Source organism: Salmo salar, chromosome ssa14 (genome assembly GCF_905237065.1).
Source record: "Salmo salar chromosome ssa14, Ssal_v3.1, whole genome shotgun sequence".
NCBI classification, from domain to species: domain Eukaryota; kingdom Metazoa; phylum Chordata; class Actinopteri; order Salmoniformes; family Salmonidae; genus Salmo; species Salmo salar.
Genome location: NC_059455.1, coordinates 9848345 through 9865785, shown reverse-complemented (window position 1 = coordinate 9865785; position 17441 = coordinate 9848345). Strand labels below are relative to the sequence as shown.

Sequence of the window (17441 nt, the reverse complement as noted above, 5' to 3'; positions counted from 1 at the left end):
GTCCGATGATGCTGTGACACACATCCCCAGACCAAGACGGACCCTCCACCTCCAAATCGATCCCGCTCCAGAGTACAGGCCTCGGTGTAACGCTCATTCCTTCGACGATAAACCATTTTTTCTATTTTGCGTTGGTTGGTGCCAATTTTATTTATCTGCTTTTCTTCTATTATTTTTGGGGTCAAAAGTCGGCTATTACCGGTTAACGGAAACCCTGCACCATACTGTATACACACCGTATACCTATCCAGGCCTGTAAAATCTGCAAACATCGAAGGGTTAACTTCAAGGCAAAAGGGTAGGGAATGAATTGGGACTGGCTCAGTCTGACACTGAGAATCACTGTCTCCTGTTAACTATTTCCAAGTGCTCTCCAATGACATTGCATAAACGAAGGACGTCATAGAACATTTTTTAATCTCCGTTCCTGTCTCAACCAACCTTCGATCTTGTGTCCTCCTTTAGGCCCCTGCCCCCTGCCCATCAAACCCAGAGAGAAGCCCGCCAGGCCACGTTTCTCTTCCACAGGGGCCTCAAGGTATGCTCTCTATTTGCCTGTAGGTGTCTGATCGTAGGCAGACTTTTTTGTTTGTTAGAACAGACCCAGTGCATGAAAGGTTGTCTCACTTGTACATTCGTCCATACTGCAGGTTCACGCCCAGGTGCAGAAGCCAGCTCCAACCTCTCTACCCCCTACTCCAGTTAGATCTCGCCAGTGAGTATTTGACCTGTGTGTGGATTAGGGCTGTGAATATCCATATTACAAGAGGCTGCGATTATTTTGAAATGCCACTTAGCTATCTGTAATGGCCACTTTATAAAAAAAGGTTTTGTTTATTGCTTAATCCCACACACACCAAGCCCCGCCCCCTGTCACTCAAGCAGGCAGATCCTAATGCTAAAATAGACTGGTACCAGTGGTGGAGTGTAACAGCTTGTTCTTAATCAGAGAGGATAAGGTGAAGAATATTCTAAAATCTTTGTCTGAATGTACCTTATTTAAATCTAATTTGGGTCCCATGGGAATCACTGACCAACACTTTAGTTCCTACTGTCACAACCATCTCATCCCTTACTTTTTCATTTGTTGTCATGTCAAACAAAAGTGCATTCCAAGTTCCAACCACACAATTATAATGATGATTCTATTTTTATGATTCCAACAGTTTACCTAAGTGTTCTGATCTATAATCACAAATAAAATCACAATATTTGGTACAGAAATCTCCGATTTAACGTTTCATTTTTATTTTTTTATTTTTTTTACCATATCGTGCAACCCTAATGTGGATGGGTGTGTTTGTGTGTGAGAGAATGAACACATTGACTGTCACCTCTTGACAGACCACATTCCTCTGTATAATTTGGTGCACCGTCATCATTTTTGAATACCACAAATGTTACCTTTGCTTGTCATTATCCACAGGTTGTCTTACGCTATGTTGTCTGTCTGTTTACCTGTCTGTCCACAAGATGGCGCACGTCAACAAACAGCAGTGGGATCCTGACCGTTTCCATCGACAACCCCACTGCCACCATGACGCAGCCTGAGTGAGTCCCATTATGAGCTCACACAGACCACTTTCAGAACAGAGGCTGACTGAATACACAGGACCAGTAGTTTTTCCTTAACATATGACCTGATCATAATGAAGGGCCAGAGTTTTGCCTGGACAATTCACATAGTCAGCAAATACTCCTGGGCCGAGATAAACAACCACTCACCATGTATTTTCTTCTCTGTTCCCCCAGGCCTCCCAGTGCTTGGTCCCTGCACCCCTCGGCACCCATCAGCCCGGCCCCAGTCAAGGTGGAGGAGGAGAAGAAACCAGTACCACCTAAAGGAGTCCCCCTGCAGTTTGACATCAACAGCGTGGGGAAACAGGTGAAAATAAGACACAAGTGCACAATCACACAGTGGCTGCGTTTACACAGGCAGCCCATTTCTGAGTTTTTGCCCAATTATTGACAAGAGTCGATCTGATTGGTCAAAAGACCGATTATTGGAAAACATCAGAATTAGCCTGCCTGTGTAAATGCTGCCTGCCTGTTTATTACCCTGGCCACATCTGCAGTCCTCATGCCTCCTTGCAGCATGCCTAAGGCACGTTCACGCAGATGAGCAGGGACCCTGGGCATCTTTCTTTTGGTGTTTTTTTAGAGTCAGTAAAAAGGCCTCTTTAGTGTTCTAAGTTTTCTTAACTGACAAATGCCTAACGTCTGTAAGCTGTTAGTGTCTTAACGACCGTTCCACAGGTGTATGTTCATAAATTTTATGGTTCATTGAACAAGCATCGGAAACAGTGTTTAAACCCTTTACAATGAAGATCTGTGAAGTTATTTGGATTTTTACGAATGATATTCGAAAGACAGGGTCCTGAAAAAGGGACGTTTTTTTTTGGCTGAGTTTATGTGAGTAAAGTACATGTCGCATAGAAAATGTCACGACTGGTCTGATGGAAACAGCTAATATGTCGTTAAACTTTCCACATGTCGACAAAACAAAGTACACTAGAGAATGTGGGATCTTTTTGAATCGGTTAAATAAATTATGCAAGAAATATAAGTGTCTGTGCTAATATTGATATAACCATCATATTGAAGTAAAGAGTCGTGATGATATGATGGGGGGGGGGGGACAGATAGCATATGAACATGTCATAATCAATGGTAAAATGTGTAGAATTGCAAGAAATTTGATTTAAAACTGAAAATGTTCATCTCAGCCTAATGGCAAAATGTGTAGAATAGCATGAAATAAGCTTAAAAACTGCAAAATGTTCTCTCATCCTCATGGCAAAATGAGCATGAGATGATCTATGAAACAGCACATTTTTTCTCCGCGCCATGGCAAAATGTGTAGATTTGCAGGAAATTAGCTGTTTAAAACAAAAAGTGGTAGTCCTCCTCCCACTACAACTCGGGAAAGCATGCAGTTTATTAAGCTACAGATTAAATAAATAATGACGAGTTCACAGGGTGTTGAAAGAGCACGGTGATGAGCTTGATGCTCTTTCCAATCAATAGCCTATTCAGGGTCTTATTTTGGTGGCATGATGATCGATGCTTGGCTGCCATTTGAAAATAAAAATAATCTTACTCTTTTGTACATAATATTACATAGGTAGCCAGAGGCGTCATGCTCAAAGGGGGCACAGGGGCACGTGCCCCCTCAGATTTGTCCTTTGTTTTTTGTAGTAAAACAAAACATTTTGTTTCTCTGTAATACTGCTAGCCACCTAGTCATTTTATGAAGTTGGCTTTAGCTAGCACAGATAGATTCCCAATCTCCCAAACTCATAACTAGCTACCAACAAGCCATTTCAGCCTAACAATCAAGTTAGAGTAGCTATCTTGTCTAACTATGCCTGCTGGCAAATTTGGTAGACTTTAGAAAAGCAAGCAAATACTAAATGTACTGAATAAGACTCATTCCTTTCAATCTTTTACCCAGATTTGAGCAGATAAGCGTATTTAGTTTCTTTAAAAAATAACCACCAGTCAGGAGAAATGCTTAGACATGCAGAATTAAGCATAATGATTATGGCTCTAGATTGCAGGAAAAAGCTATTTCAGGTGTTTAAAGTCATTCTACATTTTCCAACGGACAGGGGCATAGCCCATCTTCGGACTACCATCACATACTTTCTGCCCCCTCAGATGTTTTTGGTGCATGACTCCCCTGACGGGAGACTACCTGCTCTGTCTGTAAGCAGTTGGCTGGAGGGCACTGACTAGAGTGCACATGCCAAGACAACATTGGGCACATTCGCTGTATAATGCAAAAATAAATTATTACAAAACCATCAGTAGAGTTGAAAATGCAATGGAAACCCATTTAACTTGTATGTTTTATTCGGTACATGGGGATTAACCTGAAAGCATTATTTTCATTTACACTATGTTATCACACAGCCTTTTATTTGGAAGAAGTACATTTTTTATTTATGATTAGGCATCGCTCAATACTAACTACAAAATCATTATTCAGTTGAATACAATGAACGTACTTAATCCCGGTAGGCGTTTACCCTCCACTACACCACTGCTACAGAGCATACCCAGTGTTGCGCTAGGCTAGCCATCTAACATTTGCTCCCCAGTTTATTTTAGGAAAGCAGTATGCCTCTAAAAGTTTGGTCGGGATCAGAGAGAGAGAGAGGGGGCATTGGTTGGTTGGCTCCCATCCATATTCTTTTTTTTATTCTGTAGCAGTTGTTTCTTTGGCCTTGAATGTAACAGAAATGGCAAAAACACAAGACAGTGTGTCCCAAATGGCACCCTATTCCCTGTATAGTGCACTACTTTTGACCATAGCCCTGTTGCTACTTTGGCTTATTGCATCACCATGGCATATCATGTCATCATCATGGGGTAGGCTAGAAAAGGTCCAAACAGCTGTTTATAACTCAAACACCTGTTTTATGATTTTATGGACAACCTTCTGTTAGCCTACTACTACAGCTTACCACTTGCTTGTGATCATGTATTGTCATAGCCCAATACCTCGGCCCTCATCTGCGGAGAGCCAAACCATGGACATCCCCATCCACCCCAAAAGCCGCTTGGGTGACCAGCAGGGACAGATCAGAACGCAGCCAAACTAGCCTATGCTCCAGTACCAGCACCGTTGAGTCATGGCCCTTCTCGGTCTACCCAAGGTGCGAGGACATTGTTATCCACCACGAGAGGGTACCATCGCTTGAGATGGTGAGAAAGGGGTCCGGTAAGTGCCGGGCCAGGTCTGCCCAATCACTGGGCTCCGATGCCTCGGAGCGGACCCTCACCAGCATCCCAGAGGATGCCCCCATCCTGGTCCACCACATCACCCAGGCTGTGCCCGAGGAGACTCCAGGAGGTTAGAGCTGACCTGGCTAAGGATGCTGCACCTAAACCTGCCAAGAAGTCCCTCTGGAAAAGGCTGCGAGGTTACTTCAATAGGACGAATGCGCATGCCAAGAAAACTGAGGTGCAGCAAGAGGACGACGACAAAGACACAGATGAAGATTTGACCAGGGGATGCTGCTTCCCCTACCTGGATTTCCTGAAAAAAAATGTCCTAACTTTTTTTTTTAAATAAAAATGTGACAATGTATACTTGTGTTTTCTTGATAGGCTAAGTTATAATAGGTTCTTTACTCTTGATGAATTTCAAAATTCAGGTTGGGTTATTATAGGTATTCAAGCTCTTCATAAAATGTTAATAAATAGGGTACAATATCAGCCATGTGGAGAGTCCAACTGCTATGACATGGCTAATAGTCAAGTCATGAAGTGAGACTCAGGACAAAAATTTTCAGCAAAATAAACAAATTTGAGAACACTTACAAAAATTCCAACTGAGGGTTTGTTCTGGACAGGTCACAGGTAATTGCAGAGGAGCCAGGGGCTGATTTGGGATTGGGTATCTTTTCAGACCAAATCATTCAGTAAGGAATGAGTTGTTCTCGACAGGCTGGCAAACCAGTCTTGTAGGAAAGACTTTTTAGGCCAATTCCAAATCCTCCTGTAAACCCTGCGCCCTATAGACAGGTTGGTTGTTTAGCAACCAAACTGACGTGTGCACAACTATGGGGCAAAACAGACAGGATTCGCTTAGACTATTAATATGTAAACTATATTTAGTTACCAAAAGTTTAAAACAAATACATTTGCACAATGAACACTTGTCCTTTAAATGCATTATTACAGTCAGTTAGCATAAACAGTCAAAACATGGTATCAAGATACAAGCCACCTACGATTCCCAGCATGGCAGATTCTTGTCATTGTTGCTAGCCATCTGACCGTTCAGAATCATAACACGCCTTCCAGCCACATAGATGATTTGATTGGTATAAGCAATATGGTGAAACTCACCTAGCCTATCAGAGGGCAAGATGGCGCTATTACCAGTTAGATTACACCTGTCAATTCCTCCTAGGTGCAGGGTTTAGGGGAGGATTTGGGATTACTCCTCTCTGGTTAAGTGTGTGACATTTGCTAGAAGCAAACTAATTAGAATGGTACATTCTTTAGGCATTTATGGAAAGACTTTAAAACACACAGTGACACAATTTAAAATACTTCAAGTCTCCTGTGGTTCCTAATGGGTAGTCATTTCACAAAAAAGTACTCAGGTTTTCACAAAATTTGAATCGGAAGATTGCATTTATTTAAATAGATACAAATTTGCAATGTAACAAAACTATTGGCATATGAAATTCAAACACCATTTAAATGAACAAAACATGGCTCACTTCATTTTTTTGCAGCTATTGTCTAACACTAGTTTGTGTTGCTCAACCAAAACCCTAGCTCTGTCTCCATGTCTTTTTCCCCCCATTTACATTGTTCACAGATCTTACAATAAGAGTGCTGAATAAAAATGAGGTAAGAAAGTGGTTTGAAGATTACAGATCATGCAGAACATGCTAAACAGCAACAAAAATATTTTGTTGTGAAGGAGGAAAAAGTAACAAAATACATAGAAGTGTGCAAAATAATAATAGAATTACACAGCTTTGCATCTTTGGTTACAAAGTAGGTTTTGAATGATTTCACAGCATTTTTTTTGCCCCCATCCCGGAAACAAATGCACAAGACGACATTAGGGTAGGGGCGGGGAAGTATGGCAATAAACTGTCAATTTGAGACAAAGAAACTAGCAATTGGATTGGAAGTTGTCGTCAAAAAAAGCCTACCGCAGATTCATGTTCAAATTTCCTGTCACAAGAGTTGGTGTTCACCTGTACAAACTTTGCTATGCGCATAATACTTTACACTCTATACAAAATGTACATTCAAACTAGATCTTGACTGATGCGGATAAACAATTGTAAAACAGCCCGTTTAGTGTTAGACATGTCAGAGTTTCTTTATTATTGCCTACATATTCAACTGGTTAATGCAATAAACTGCCCATTGGATGTAGGGCCAGTTATTATTAACACTAATGACAACAACAAAAAAAGTAATAAAGAAAAAAAAAGGCTCAATGTTTATTTTATTTTTTTAACCTTTTTTTTTTTTGTGAGACATTGTTCCTTTATGAAAATAGCAGCCCAGTAATAAATAAACATTAGCAGTAGAACTTTAGACTGATGCATGGATTGGACTTATGTCGAAGAAGAAATGGTGGCGCGGCTCCGAAAATAGATCTCTCCCACTTACTTACAACATGAAACTGCAAGGCTAAAAATAAACCCCTTCCCGACTCGATTCTCTTTAAAAAAAAAAAAAACCTGTGACACGATGATTTGTCCTCATGAGTATCCCCTCTCCTCTGTGTGTTGCCCCTGGGTGGGTGGGGGGGGGTTGGTCAAAACTCCAGCATGGCGCCCCACAAGAAATGCCCCCCTTTCTCTCTCTCGATGATTGCATTAACACTGGGAAGGCCGAACAGCCGGCATACAGTACACACACAGACACACTGAAGCACTGCTCTTGGTTGTGGTGGTCAAGCTGGTGGCGAACAAGACAATATTGTTTTTTGCTTCGTATGCCAATTTAGAATTGGAGGATGTTTTCTACTTTTTTCTCCCCCCTCTCCTGTCACGGAGAGAGATAGGGAGGATGCACTTCAAGCAGAGTTGACGTTGGGCTGTGGTTGCTGCGAAGGCGGGGGCTGGCTGGTGTCAAGCTGGAGCTGGGGTTGAGACAAAGGCTGTAGTTGCTGGGACTGGAGCTGAAGCAGCACTTGAGGCTGGGTTTGAAGTTGCTGGGACTGGGACTGGAGCGGAGGCTGTGTTTGAAGCTGGGCTTGTGGTGGAGCCTGTAGTTGTAGTTGCGGCTGGCCTTGGCCCACCACTTGCTGTGGAGGCGTGCTGCAGGAGGAGTGTGTGTCGGCCGGCCGGACAGAGAGCTGAGACAGCTGGTCGCTGTTGGCCAGGGATTTCAGCACGGCGTTCTCCCGCTCCAGCATAGAGTTCCTCTCAAACAGCTCCTTGATCTGCTCCTTCAGCACCTCCACCTCCTCACGCACCGCATACATCAGATGGCTTTTCACCAGGTCCTGAGGAGATAGAAAACAAGGGACATGCTAATAGCATTTAGCTCGCTAACAGTCATTACGAGAGGACAGAACAGAACAGAAAACTAGCCAGTAACTGAACAAAGCAGGCCTCTAACATGCACATGATATTGCAACCAAAATTCAGCCATAAGACAGACCACATGCTTGTTTACGTCCTTGTCATCAACACAGCGACCAGCTCAGAGCAGGAAAACTAGGTGATGGCGTCTTTAGATGGCAACTTATTTGAATTAGTTTAGATTTTTTAGTTAAGTACCAAGAGAAGACCTAAACCAGTGGCACCTGAGCAAATGAGTTGAGATCCATTCCTTACCAATACAGTACTTCCATTTCATCAACACGGTTTAAAACCAAAATGACAGCAAAATATGATACTATAAAATGATTATGATTCAACAAAAACCCTTACCATGGCCTGTTCTATTTTATTATCAATGGCAACAACACTGGCTCCAGAGGCACTGTAAAAGGAAGAGAGGAGATTAGAATGAAGACAAATCACAGGTGAATTATTCAACCAATCATAAAAATACATGTAAAAAAAAAAGACAAATTACCTTTATCTAACCAGGTAAGCTAGTTGAGAACAAGTTCTCATTTACAACTGCGACCTGGCCAAGATAAAGCAAAGCAGTGCGACACAAACAACACAGAGTTACATATGGAATAAACAAGAGTACAGTTAACACAATAGGGGAATAAAGAAAGTCTATATACAGTGTGTGTAAATGGCGTGAGGAGGTAAGGCAATAAATAGGCCATAGTAGCGAAGTAATTACAATTGAGCAAATTAACACTGGAGTGATAGATGAGCAGATGGTGATGTGCAAGTAGAAATACTGGTGTGCAAAAGAGCAGAAAAGTAAATAAAAACAATATGGGGATGAGGACGTTAGATTGGGTGGGCCATTTACAGATGGGCTATGTACAGCTGCATCGATCGGTTAGCTGATGTTTAAAGTTAGTGAGGGAAATATAAAAGTCTCCAGCGATTTTTACAATTCGTTCCCGTCATTGGCAGCAGAGAACTGGAAGGAAAGGCGGCCAAAGGAGGTGTTGGCTTTGAGGATGACCAGTGAGATATACCTGCTTGAGCGCGTGCTACTGGTGGGTGTCGTTATTGTGACCAGTAAGCTGAGATAAGGCGGAGCTTTACCTAGCATAGACTTATAGATGACCTGGAGCAAGTGGGTCTGGCGACAAATATGTAGCGAAGGCCAGCCGACTAGAGCATACAGGTCGCAGTGGTGGGTGGTATAAGGAGCTTTGGTGACAAAACGGATGGCACTGATAGACTGCATCCAGTTTGCTGAGTACAGTATTGGAAGCTATTTTGTAAATGACATCGCTGAAGTCGAGGATCGGTAGGATAGTCAGTTTTACGAGGGTATGTTTGGCGGCGTGAGTGAAGGAGGTTTTGTTGCAAAATAGGAAGCCGATTCTAGATTTAATTTTGGATTGGAGATGTTTAATGTGAGTCTGGAAGGAGAGTTTACAGTCTAGCCAGACACCTAGGTATTTGTCCACATATTCTAAGTCAGAACCGTCCAGAGTAGTGATGCTAGCCGGGCGGGCGGGTGCGGGCAGCGAACGGTTGAAAAGCATGCATTTGGTTTTACTAGCGTTTAAGAGCAGTTGGATGCCACGGAAGGAGTGTTGTATGGCATTGAAGCTCGTCTGGAGGTTAGTTAACACAGTGTCCAAAGAAGGGCCAGATGTATACAGAATGGTGTCGTCTGCGTAGAGGTGGATCAGGGAATCACCTGCAGCAAGAGCGACATTGTTGTTATATACAGAGAAAAGAGTCGGTCTGAGAATTGAACCCTGTGGTACCCCCATAGAGACTGCCAGAGGTCCGGACAACAGGCCCTCCGATTTGAAACACTGAACTATCTCAGAAGTAGTTGGTGAACCAGGCGAGGCAGTCAATTGAGAAACCAAGGCTATTGAGTGTGCCGATAAGAATACGGTGATTGACAGAGTCGAAAGCCTTGGCCAGGTCGATGAAGACGGCTGCACAGTACTGTCTTTTATTTATTATGGTCATATGACGAAAATAGAGGTCTTTGGCCACGCACACCAATGTGTTCTCCAAATAATCTTGTTAGCCTCACAAGGGGAGGGTGCTAGAGTAGCCTATTGAAAACCGGGGATCCAATAATTAGATTATTTGTATTGATAAACATTTTTCTCTGAGCAATTGTATTAGTATAAATGATTTGTAAAACGTATTAACAGTATTTCTATTTTTTGCTAATCTTCATAAAGGGATCCAATAATTCCAGACCCCACTGTATATACTGTGCTTTTCACAAGTTGAATGTGCAACGGAAACTGACAAAAACTACAGCGAACACATCGTGTGGTCCTGTCCGTCAAAGTTACGAGGACCAGAATGGAAATAAGTCTCAACTTTTTCGATCCTCAACAAATGCATTGCTTGACGCAACCATGTCTTTTAAAATCTGTCAAATGTATTCATTCACTCATTCGACAGGTGTAATTATTCTGCACTTGTGACCTTTTATCATCTATTGCCCTGTAACTCACATCTGTAATCCTGAAGTGCTTTAAAAGCTGGTCACGGCACACAACACCATCATCCAATACCCACTCCAATTAACATATCACCCTAACAGATCCATAGATGACGCAATCTCAATTGCACTTAGGGCTGGGCGACATGCCCACAATATACTATTTTTCTAAATTCTTGACAGTATAATGGCATAAGTTAAATATATATATTTTATATATACTGCTCAAAACAATAAAGGGAACACTAAAATAACACATCCTAGATCTTTATGAAAGAAATAATCTTATTAAATACTTTTTTCTTTACATAGTTGAATGTGCTGACAACAAAATCACACAAAAATAAATCAATGGAAATCCAATTTATCAACCCATGGAGGTCTGGATTTGGAGTCACACTCAAAATTAAAGTGTAAAACCACACTACAGGCTGATCCAACTTTGATGTAATGTCCTTAAAACAAGTCAAAATGAGGCTCAGTAGTGTGTGTGGCCTCCACGTGCCTGTATGACCTCCCTACAACACCTGGGCATGCTCCTGATGAGGTGGCGGATGGTCTCCTGAGGGATCTCCTCCCAGACCTGGACTAAAGCATCCGCCAACTCCTGGACAGTCTGTGGTGCAACGTGGCGTTGGTGGATGGAGCGAGACATGATGTCCCAGATGTGCTCAATTGGATTCAGGTCTGGGGAACGGGCGGGCCAGTCCATAGCATCAATGCCTTCCTCTTGCAGGAACTGCTGACACACTCCAGCCACATGAGGTCTAGCATTGTCTTGCATTAGGAGGAACCCAGGGCCAACCGCACCAGCATATGGTCTCACAAGGGGTCTGAGGATCTCATCTCGGTACCTAATGGCAGTCAGCCTACCTCTGGCGAGCACATGGAGGGCTGTGCGGCCCCCCAAAGAAATGCCACCCCACACCATGACTGACCCACCGCCAAACCGGTCATGCTGGAGGATGTTGCAGGCAGCAGAACGTTCTCCACGGCGTCTCCAGACTCTGTCACATGTGCTCAGTGTGAATCTGCTTTCATCTGTGAAGAGCACAGGGTGCCAGTGGCGAATTTGCCAATCTTGGTGTTCTCTGGCAAATGCCAAATGTCCTGCACGGTGTTGGGCTGTAAGCACAACCCCACCTGTGGACGTCGGGCCCTCATACCACCCTCATGGGGTCTGTTTCTGACCGTTTGAGCAGACACATGCACATTTGTGGCCTGCTGGAGGTCATTTTGCAGGGCTCTGGCAGTGCTTCTCCTGCTCCTCCTTGCACAAAGGCGGAGGTAGCGGTCCTGCTGCTGGGTTGTTGCCCTCCTACGGCCTCCTCCACGTCTCCTGATGTACTGGCCTGTCTCCTGGTAGCGCCTCCATGCTCTGGACACTACGCTGACAGACACAGCAAACCTTCTTGCCACAGCTCGCATTGATGTGCCATCCTGGATGAGCTGCACTACCTGAGCCACTTGTGTGGGTTGTAGACTCCGTCTCATGCTACCACTAGAGTGAAAGCACCGCCAGCATTCAAAAGTGACCAAAACATCAGCCAGGAAGCATAGGAACTGAGAAGTGGTCTGTGGTCCCCACCTGCAGAACCACTCCTTTATTGGGGGTGTCTTGCTAATTGCCTATAATTTCCACCTGTTGTCTACTCCATTTGCACAACAGCATATGAAATTTATTGTCAATCAGTGTTGCTTCCTAAGTGGACAGTTTGATTTCACAGAAGTGTGATTGACTTGGAATTACATTGTGTTGTTTAAGTGTTCCCTTTATTTTTTGAGCAGTGTATATAATAAAAGTTCTAAATATGCTCTAGGGTGGCAACAATTAAGTGATTTAAAACAAATGGGGCTTTCTCCGTTCTGATTGTTTTATACCAGGGCTGTCCAACCCTGTTCCTGGAGAGCTACCATCCTGTAGGTTCTCTCTCCAACCTTAATCTAGCGCACCTGATTCTAATAATTAACTGGTTGATAAGCTGAATCAGGTTAGTTACAACTGGGGATGAAAGGAAAACCTACAGTAGGGTAGCTCTCCAGGAACAGGGTTGGACAGCCCTGTTTTATACAGTTCAATTCAACCCCAAAATAAATGTATAGCATTTACATACATTTTTGAATTTCCCACACTTTTATCATTTCCACACTGTGCCAAGCAGGGCTGCATGATATAGGCCTAGTTTATTGGTGTACTGTTGGAATCATGGAAATATGATTGTTGGAATAGAGTGGGCAGCCCTTTGAATACATTGGTTGTTTGACATGATAAATGAATAAGCCAGGGAGGAATTATTGTGACAGGGTAGGAGCCAAAGTGTTGGTCAGCATTTCCCAGGGGATACTTCTTCGTGTAGCTAGCTAGGTAGCTAACATATTTATGCTTCGCCTATTCCTCTCAGATTTACAAGATACCTTTGTACAAACATACTGATCCAGACCTACACCAGCACTGATATCAGGCTGTATTAGCTAGTTAGGTTTGCTCTGACTGATTACATTTAGCTAGCTAGCCCTCTAACTAGCAATTAGCATTAGCAGCTAACAATTTATTTTCACTTAAGAATCTAGCTGTTTGCAGATAGTAAGCTACACAAACTAATAGTGTAATTATAGAACACTTTAAAAGCAGCATCGTTGTCACCAACATCTTCTTGCGTCTGACCATGCAGACTGAGCAAACGGCAAGTTAAGTGCTCATGACTCCGTGATCGAGCAACACCAATAACTACTCTCCTTGAGTGACAGGGCTTGTTGTGGGAAATGGCATGCAGGTCATGATGTATATCTAAATCAGGGATGGGAAACTGATGGGGGTGGTGGCCACCAAAAAAACGAAACTCATCATGATGGGCCGCAGTGGCTCGTGGATCTGCGTATACATCCATATACACACACCCCCTTGCGAGCAAAATATTTTAGTGGCCCACCTCCTGACACCGAAGAGAAAAACATTTTGTTTTAAAGTTCATTTCCTGTAAAATTCCTGAGAAAATGTTGCAGTTTAAAGCAAGTTTGCTGCAATTCTACACATTTTTGACATGAGGTGGAGAGAAGATTCTGCAAGTTTATAACAAATTTCCAGCAATTCTACACATTTTGCCATAGGGCGGAGGCAGTTTTTAATATGATAAATGATTATCAATGGGCCCGACCCTGGTCGGTAATTCGACCTTGCTTACTACATTGTTTAGATTGAGAAACAGACGCCTCACAAGTCCTCAACTGGCAGCTTCATTAAATAGTACCCGCAAAACACCAGTCTCAACGTCAACAGTGAAGAGACGACTCCGGGATGCTGGCCTTCTAGGCAGAGTTCTTTTGTCCAGTGTGTGTTCTTTTGCCCATCTTTTCTTTTTATTGGCCAGTCTGAGATATGGCTTTTTCTTTGCAACTCTGCCTAGAAGGCCAGCATCCCGGGGTCACCTCTTCACTGTTGACGTTGAGACTGGTATTTTGTGGGTACTATTCAACGAAGCTGACAGTTGAGGACTTATGAGGCGTCTGTTTCTCAAACTAGAAATCAATGTACTTGTCCTCTTGTCCCCAAACCTTTGAACAGTAGTGTATATATAAAATCAGGAGGTTGGTGGCACCTTAATTGGGGAGAAAGGGCTCATGGTAATGGAGTGGAATGGTATCAAATACATCAAACACATGGCTCTGTTCCTGCCATTATTATGAGCCGTCCTCCCTTCAGCAGCCTTCACTGAGATATATCAAAATATTGGTCCGCGGGCCTACAAAAAAGGGCCGCCAGTTGCCCATCCCTGACCTAAATCATTGCATGCAGGAGGGAGCTGACTTGCAAGTAGCAAACAGAATAAACTATAAAAAACGGACATTACACGCGCCGGAGTTGCGTATCACACCTAACAAACATTTAAGTACAATTATAGAAGGTAAAGTAAAAATCCAAACCAGTCCATGTATAAATACCGGCCCTATTTCACACTGCTCTCTCCCACCTGGACAAATGGAATACCTGTGAGAATTGTGTTCATTGACCACAGCTCAGTGTTCAATGCCATAGTCCCCTCCAAGCTCATCACCAAGCTCAGGACCATGGAACTGAACACACCCCTCTGCAACTGGATCCTGGACTTCCTGAAGGGCCACCCCCAGGTTATTACAAAGCATGCGCATCAATACAAAGCATGCACATCAGTTGTGTTTTTTTGTTGGTATAATTTCAGAAACCCAAAATATTTTGGCTGGTAAAAGACTGGTTGACATGTGTAGCTTGTAGATTTTAAATCTACCTGTCACTGTGGCTGGTGGACCAAAAAGTAACATTTTAGGCTCTGCAGAGGAAGGCCCGAAAAATTTCCAATGACTTCAGCCACCTAAGCCATGGAATGTTCTCTCCGCTACCTTCCGGCAAGTAGTACCGGAGCATCGGGTCTCGACCAACAAGCTCCAAGACATGAGACTGCTGAATAGTTAATCAATCAAATGGCTACCCGGACTGTCTGCATTGACTCTATTTTGCACTGACTCTACGTACACCGACTCTACGTACACTCACAGGACTCCACACACACACAAATACGCTTGCTGCCATTTTATTTATTAACTTTTGCTGCCAAAGGTGCTTCAACAAAGTACTGAGTAAGGCGTCTGAATACTTATGTAAATGTGATTTATGTTGCTTCATTATTGTATTTTTTATTCCTCATGTTTTTATTTAATTTTTTACTCTGCATGGTTGTGAAAGAGCATTGTAAATACGCATTCCACTGTGAAGTCTACGCCGGTTGTATTTGGCAAGTGTGACAAATACATTTTGATTAGATTCAGGAAATGTAGTGTACATTTATTGAACGTGTGCACAAACCGTATTCCAAAACATCCAATTGAGACTACTTTTAACCTCATTTTAGGAACATAAATCCAACGACAACTAGACCCCGTCATCAAAACCAACACTCCACTATTGAAACGAGCAATACACTTACCTGTGTTGTTCCCTGTAATGGACCAATGATACTGAATAACTAAAGAGGAGAACCAGGACCGCAAAGTAGTTTGTAGGATAGTGTGTAGCGCATGGTTGAGAGAGTACTCCATGAGAGTACACCACGAGAGCACTGAAGGGCTTAGGCATCACTAGGCTACATAGGGAAAAATAAAACATGAAGCTGCGCACGTCAAGAAGACATGCATTGCAAACTGCACGCCAGGAAGACGTGTTGACAAGTAGGCCAGGGATACATTTCATACCTTCCGCGGTCACTGATGCACATGCAGGGAGATTGCAAATGTATTCAGATATTCAAAATCATGTCAATCAAATAGAAACAAAAGTCAAAGTTCATCTAGCTGCGCAACAGTTATCACGCCACATCATAGATCAAAATGGCAATAGAACGGTGGTTTATGACCGGGGTCAACGGCATTTATCCAAGTGCGAATGACTCAACAAAGCAGGGGAAGTAGTAAAATCGGAATGGGTCCGCAATCATCACCTTGCTTTTTAGGACCGGTAACATGTATTGCTTGTGTGCATTTTGGAGCAGGTTAGGCTGACTACGCACTAAAACGCTGGTTGAAATTTTAAAAAAGGTTAGGGAAGGGGCAACCCTCCCCACACCCAAAGGATTTGTGTAGTTTCATGACACTACACTGTGTACAAAATATTAGGAACACCTTCCTAACATTAAGTTGCACCCCCTTTTGCCCTCAGAACAGCCTCAATTCATCGTAGCATGGACTCCACAGTGAGCCCATGTTGATGCCAATGCTTCCCACAGTTGTGTCAAGTTGTCTGGATGTCCTTTGGATGGTGGACCATTCTTGATACACACGGTAAACTGTTGAGTGTGAAAAACCCAGCAGCGTTGCAGTTCTTGACACACTCAAACCAGTGTGCCAGGCACCTACACGATACCTCTATCAAAAAGGCACTTACATTTTTTTGTCTTGCCCATTCACCCTCTGAATTGCACACATATACAATCCATGCCTCAATTGTCTCAAGGCTTAAAAATCCTTTAACCGGTCTCCCCACCATCTACACTGATTGAAGTGGATTTAACAAGTGACATCAATAAGGGATCATTTAGAGGTGTACTCAGTCTAAGTCACAGAAAGAGCAGGTGATCCTAATGTTTTGTACGCTCAGTGTTTATTTGTAGTTTACGTAACCATTATTACCTTCCAAGTTGTTCGCGTGATGCTCCAGGCTCACAACCTATTATACACAAAGGCTAGAACTTTCAGATCTGCTATCAAATCTTACATTTACATTTTAGTCATTTAGCAGACGCTCTTATCCAGAGCGGCATACATTTCATAAAAATGTTTTTCCCGTACTGGTCCCCCGTGGGAATCGAACCCACAACCCTGGCGTTGTGGGTTGCAAACACCATGCTCTACCAACTGAGCCACACGGGACCAGATCTTCAAAAGGTATGACATATATTATATCGCCATTTCTGACTTTCGTGTCGCAACTCCCTGGTTGAAAATGATTTGTTATGCATTTGTGTGCTGGGCGCTGTCCTCAGATAATCGCATGGTTTGCTTTCGCCGTAAAGCCTTTTTTTTTTTTTTTTATCTGACACAGCGGCTGGATTAACAACCAGTTCAGCTTTATTTTGATGTATTGCACTTGTGATTTAATGAAAGTTTAATATTTATAGTGATTTAATTTGAATTTGGCACTCTGCAATTTCACCGGAAATTGTCGAAATGGGACGGTATCGTCCCACTACTCCGCAAGAAGTTAACAAGAAATTTGTGGAGTGGTTGAAAAACGAGTTTTAATGACTCCAACCTAACTGTATGTGTATCCACCACCAGATATGGATGTGGTTACCTTCATCAGCTAAGACTGATTGCATGGGTTGACATTTGGTGCCATTCGAATGGTCATTCTAATCAGTGTG

General features: G+C 43.0%; 1 protein-coding gene and 1 long non-coding RNA gene across 4 annotated transcripts in view; one reads left to right on the top strand and one right to left on the bottom strand.

Moving 5' to 3' along the window:
• Positions 1-398: 398 nt before the first annotated feature.
• LOC106568802 (uncharacterized) lies at positions 399-5005 on the top strand. 2 transcript variants are annotated; one of them, XR_006758678.1, is made up of 5 exons: positions 399-538; positions 651-715; positions 1474-1551; positions 1753-1885; positions 4499-5005. It is a non-coding gene; the product is annotated as an uncharacterized lncRNA (long non-coding RNA). The 2 variants fall into 2 exon arrangements; XR_001320397.2 differs by lacking the exon at positions 4499-5005 and having other exon boundaries at positions 1753-1972.
• A 1126-nt stretch (positions 5006-6131) lies between these two features.
• LOC106568740 (TSC22 domain family protein 2) overlaps positions 6132-17441 on the bottom strand; it is a 44336-nt gene continuing 33026 nt past the window's right edge. For both annotated transcript variants that reach the window (XM_014139341.2, XM_014139342.2), the window contains 2 exons: positions 8424-8475; positions 6132-7993 (listed from right to left, as the gene is read on the bottom strand). In XM_014139341.2, the coding sequence (XP_013994816.2) occupies positions 7562-7993; positions 8424-8475 (484 nt within the window). In that variant the 3' untranslated portion in view covers positions 6132-7561. The remainder of the gene's footprint in view (positions 7994-8423; positions 8476-17441) is intronic.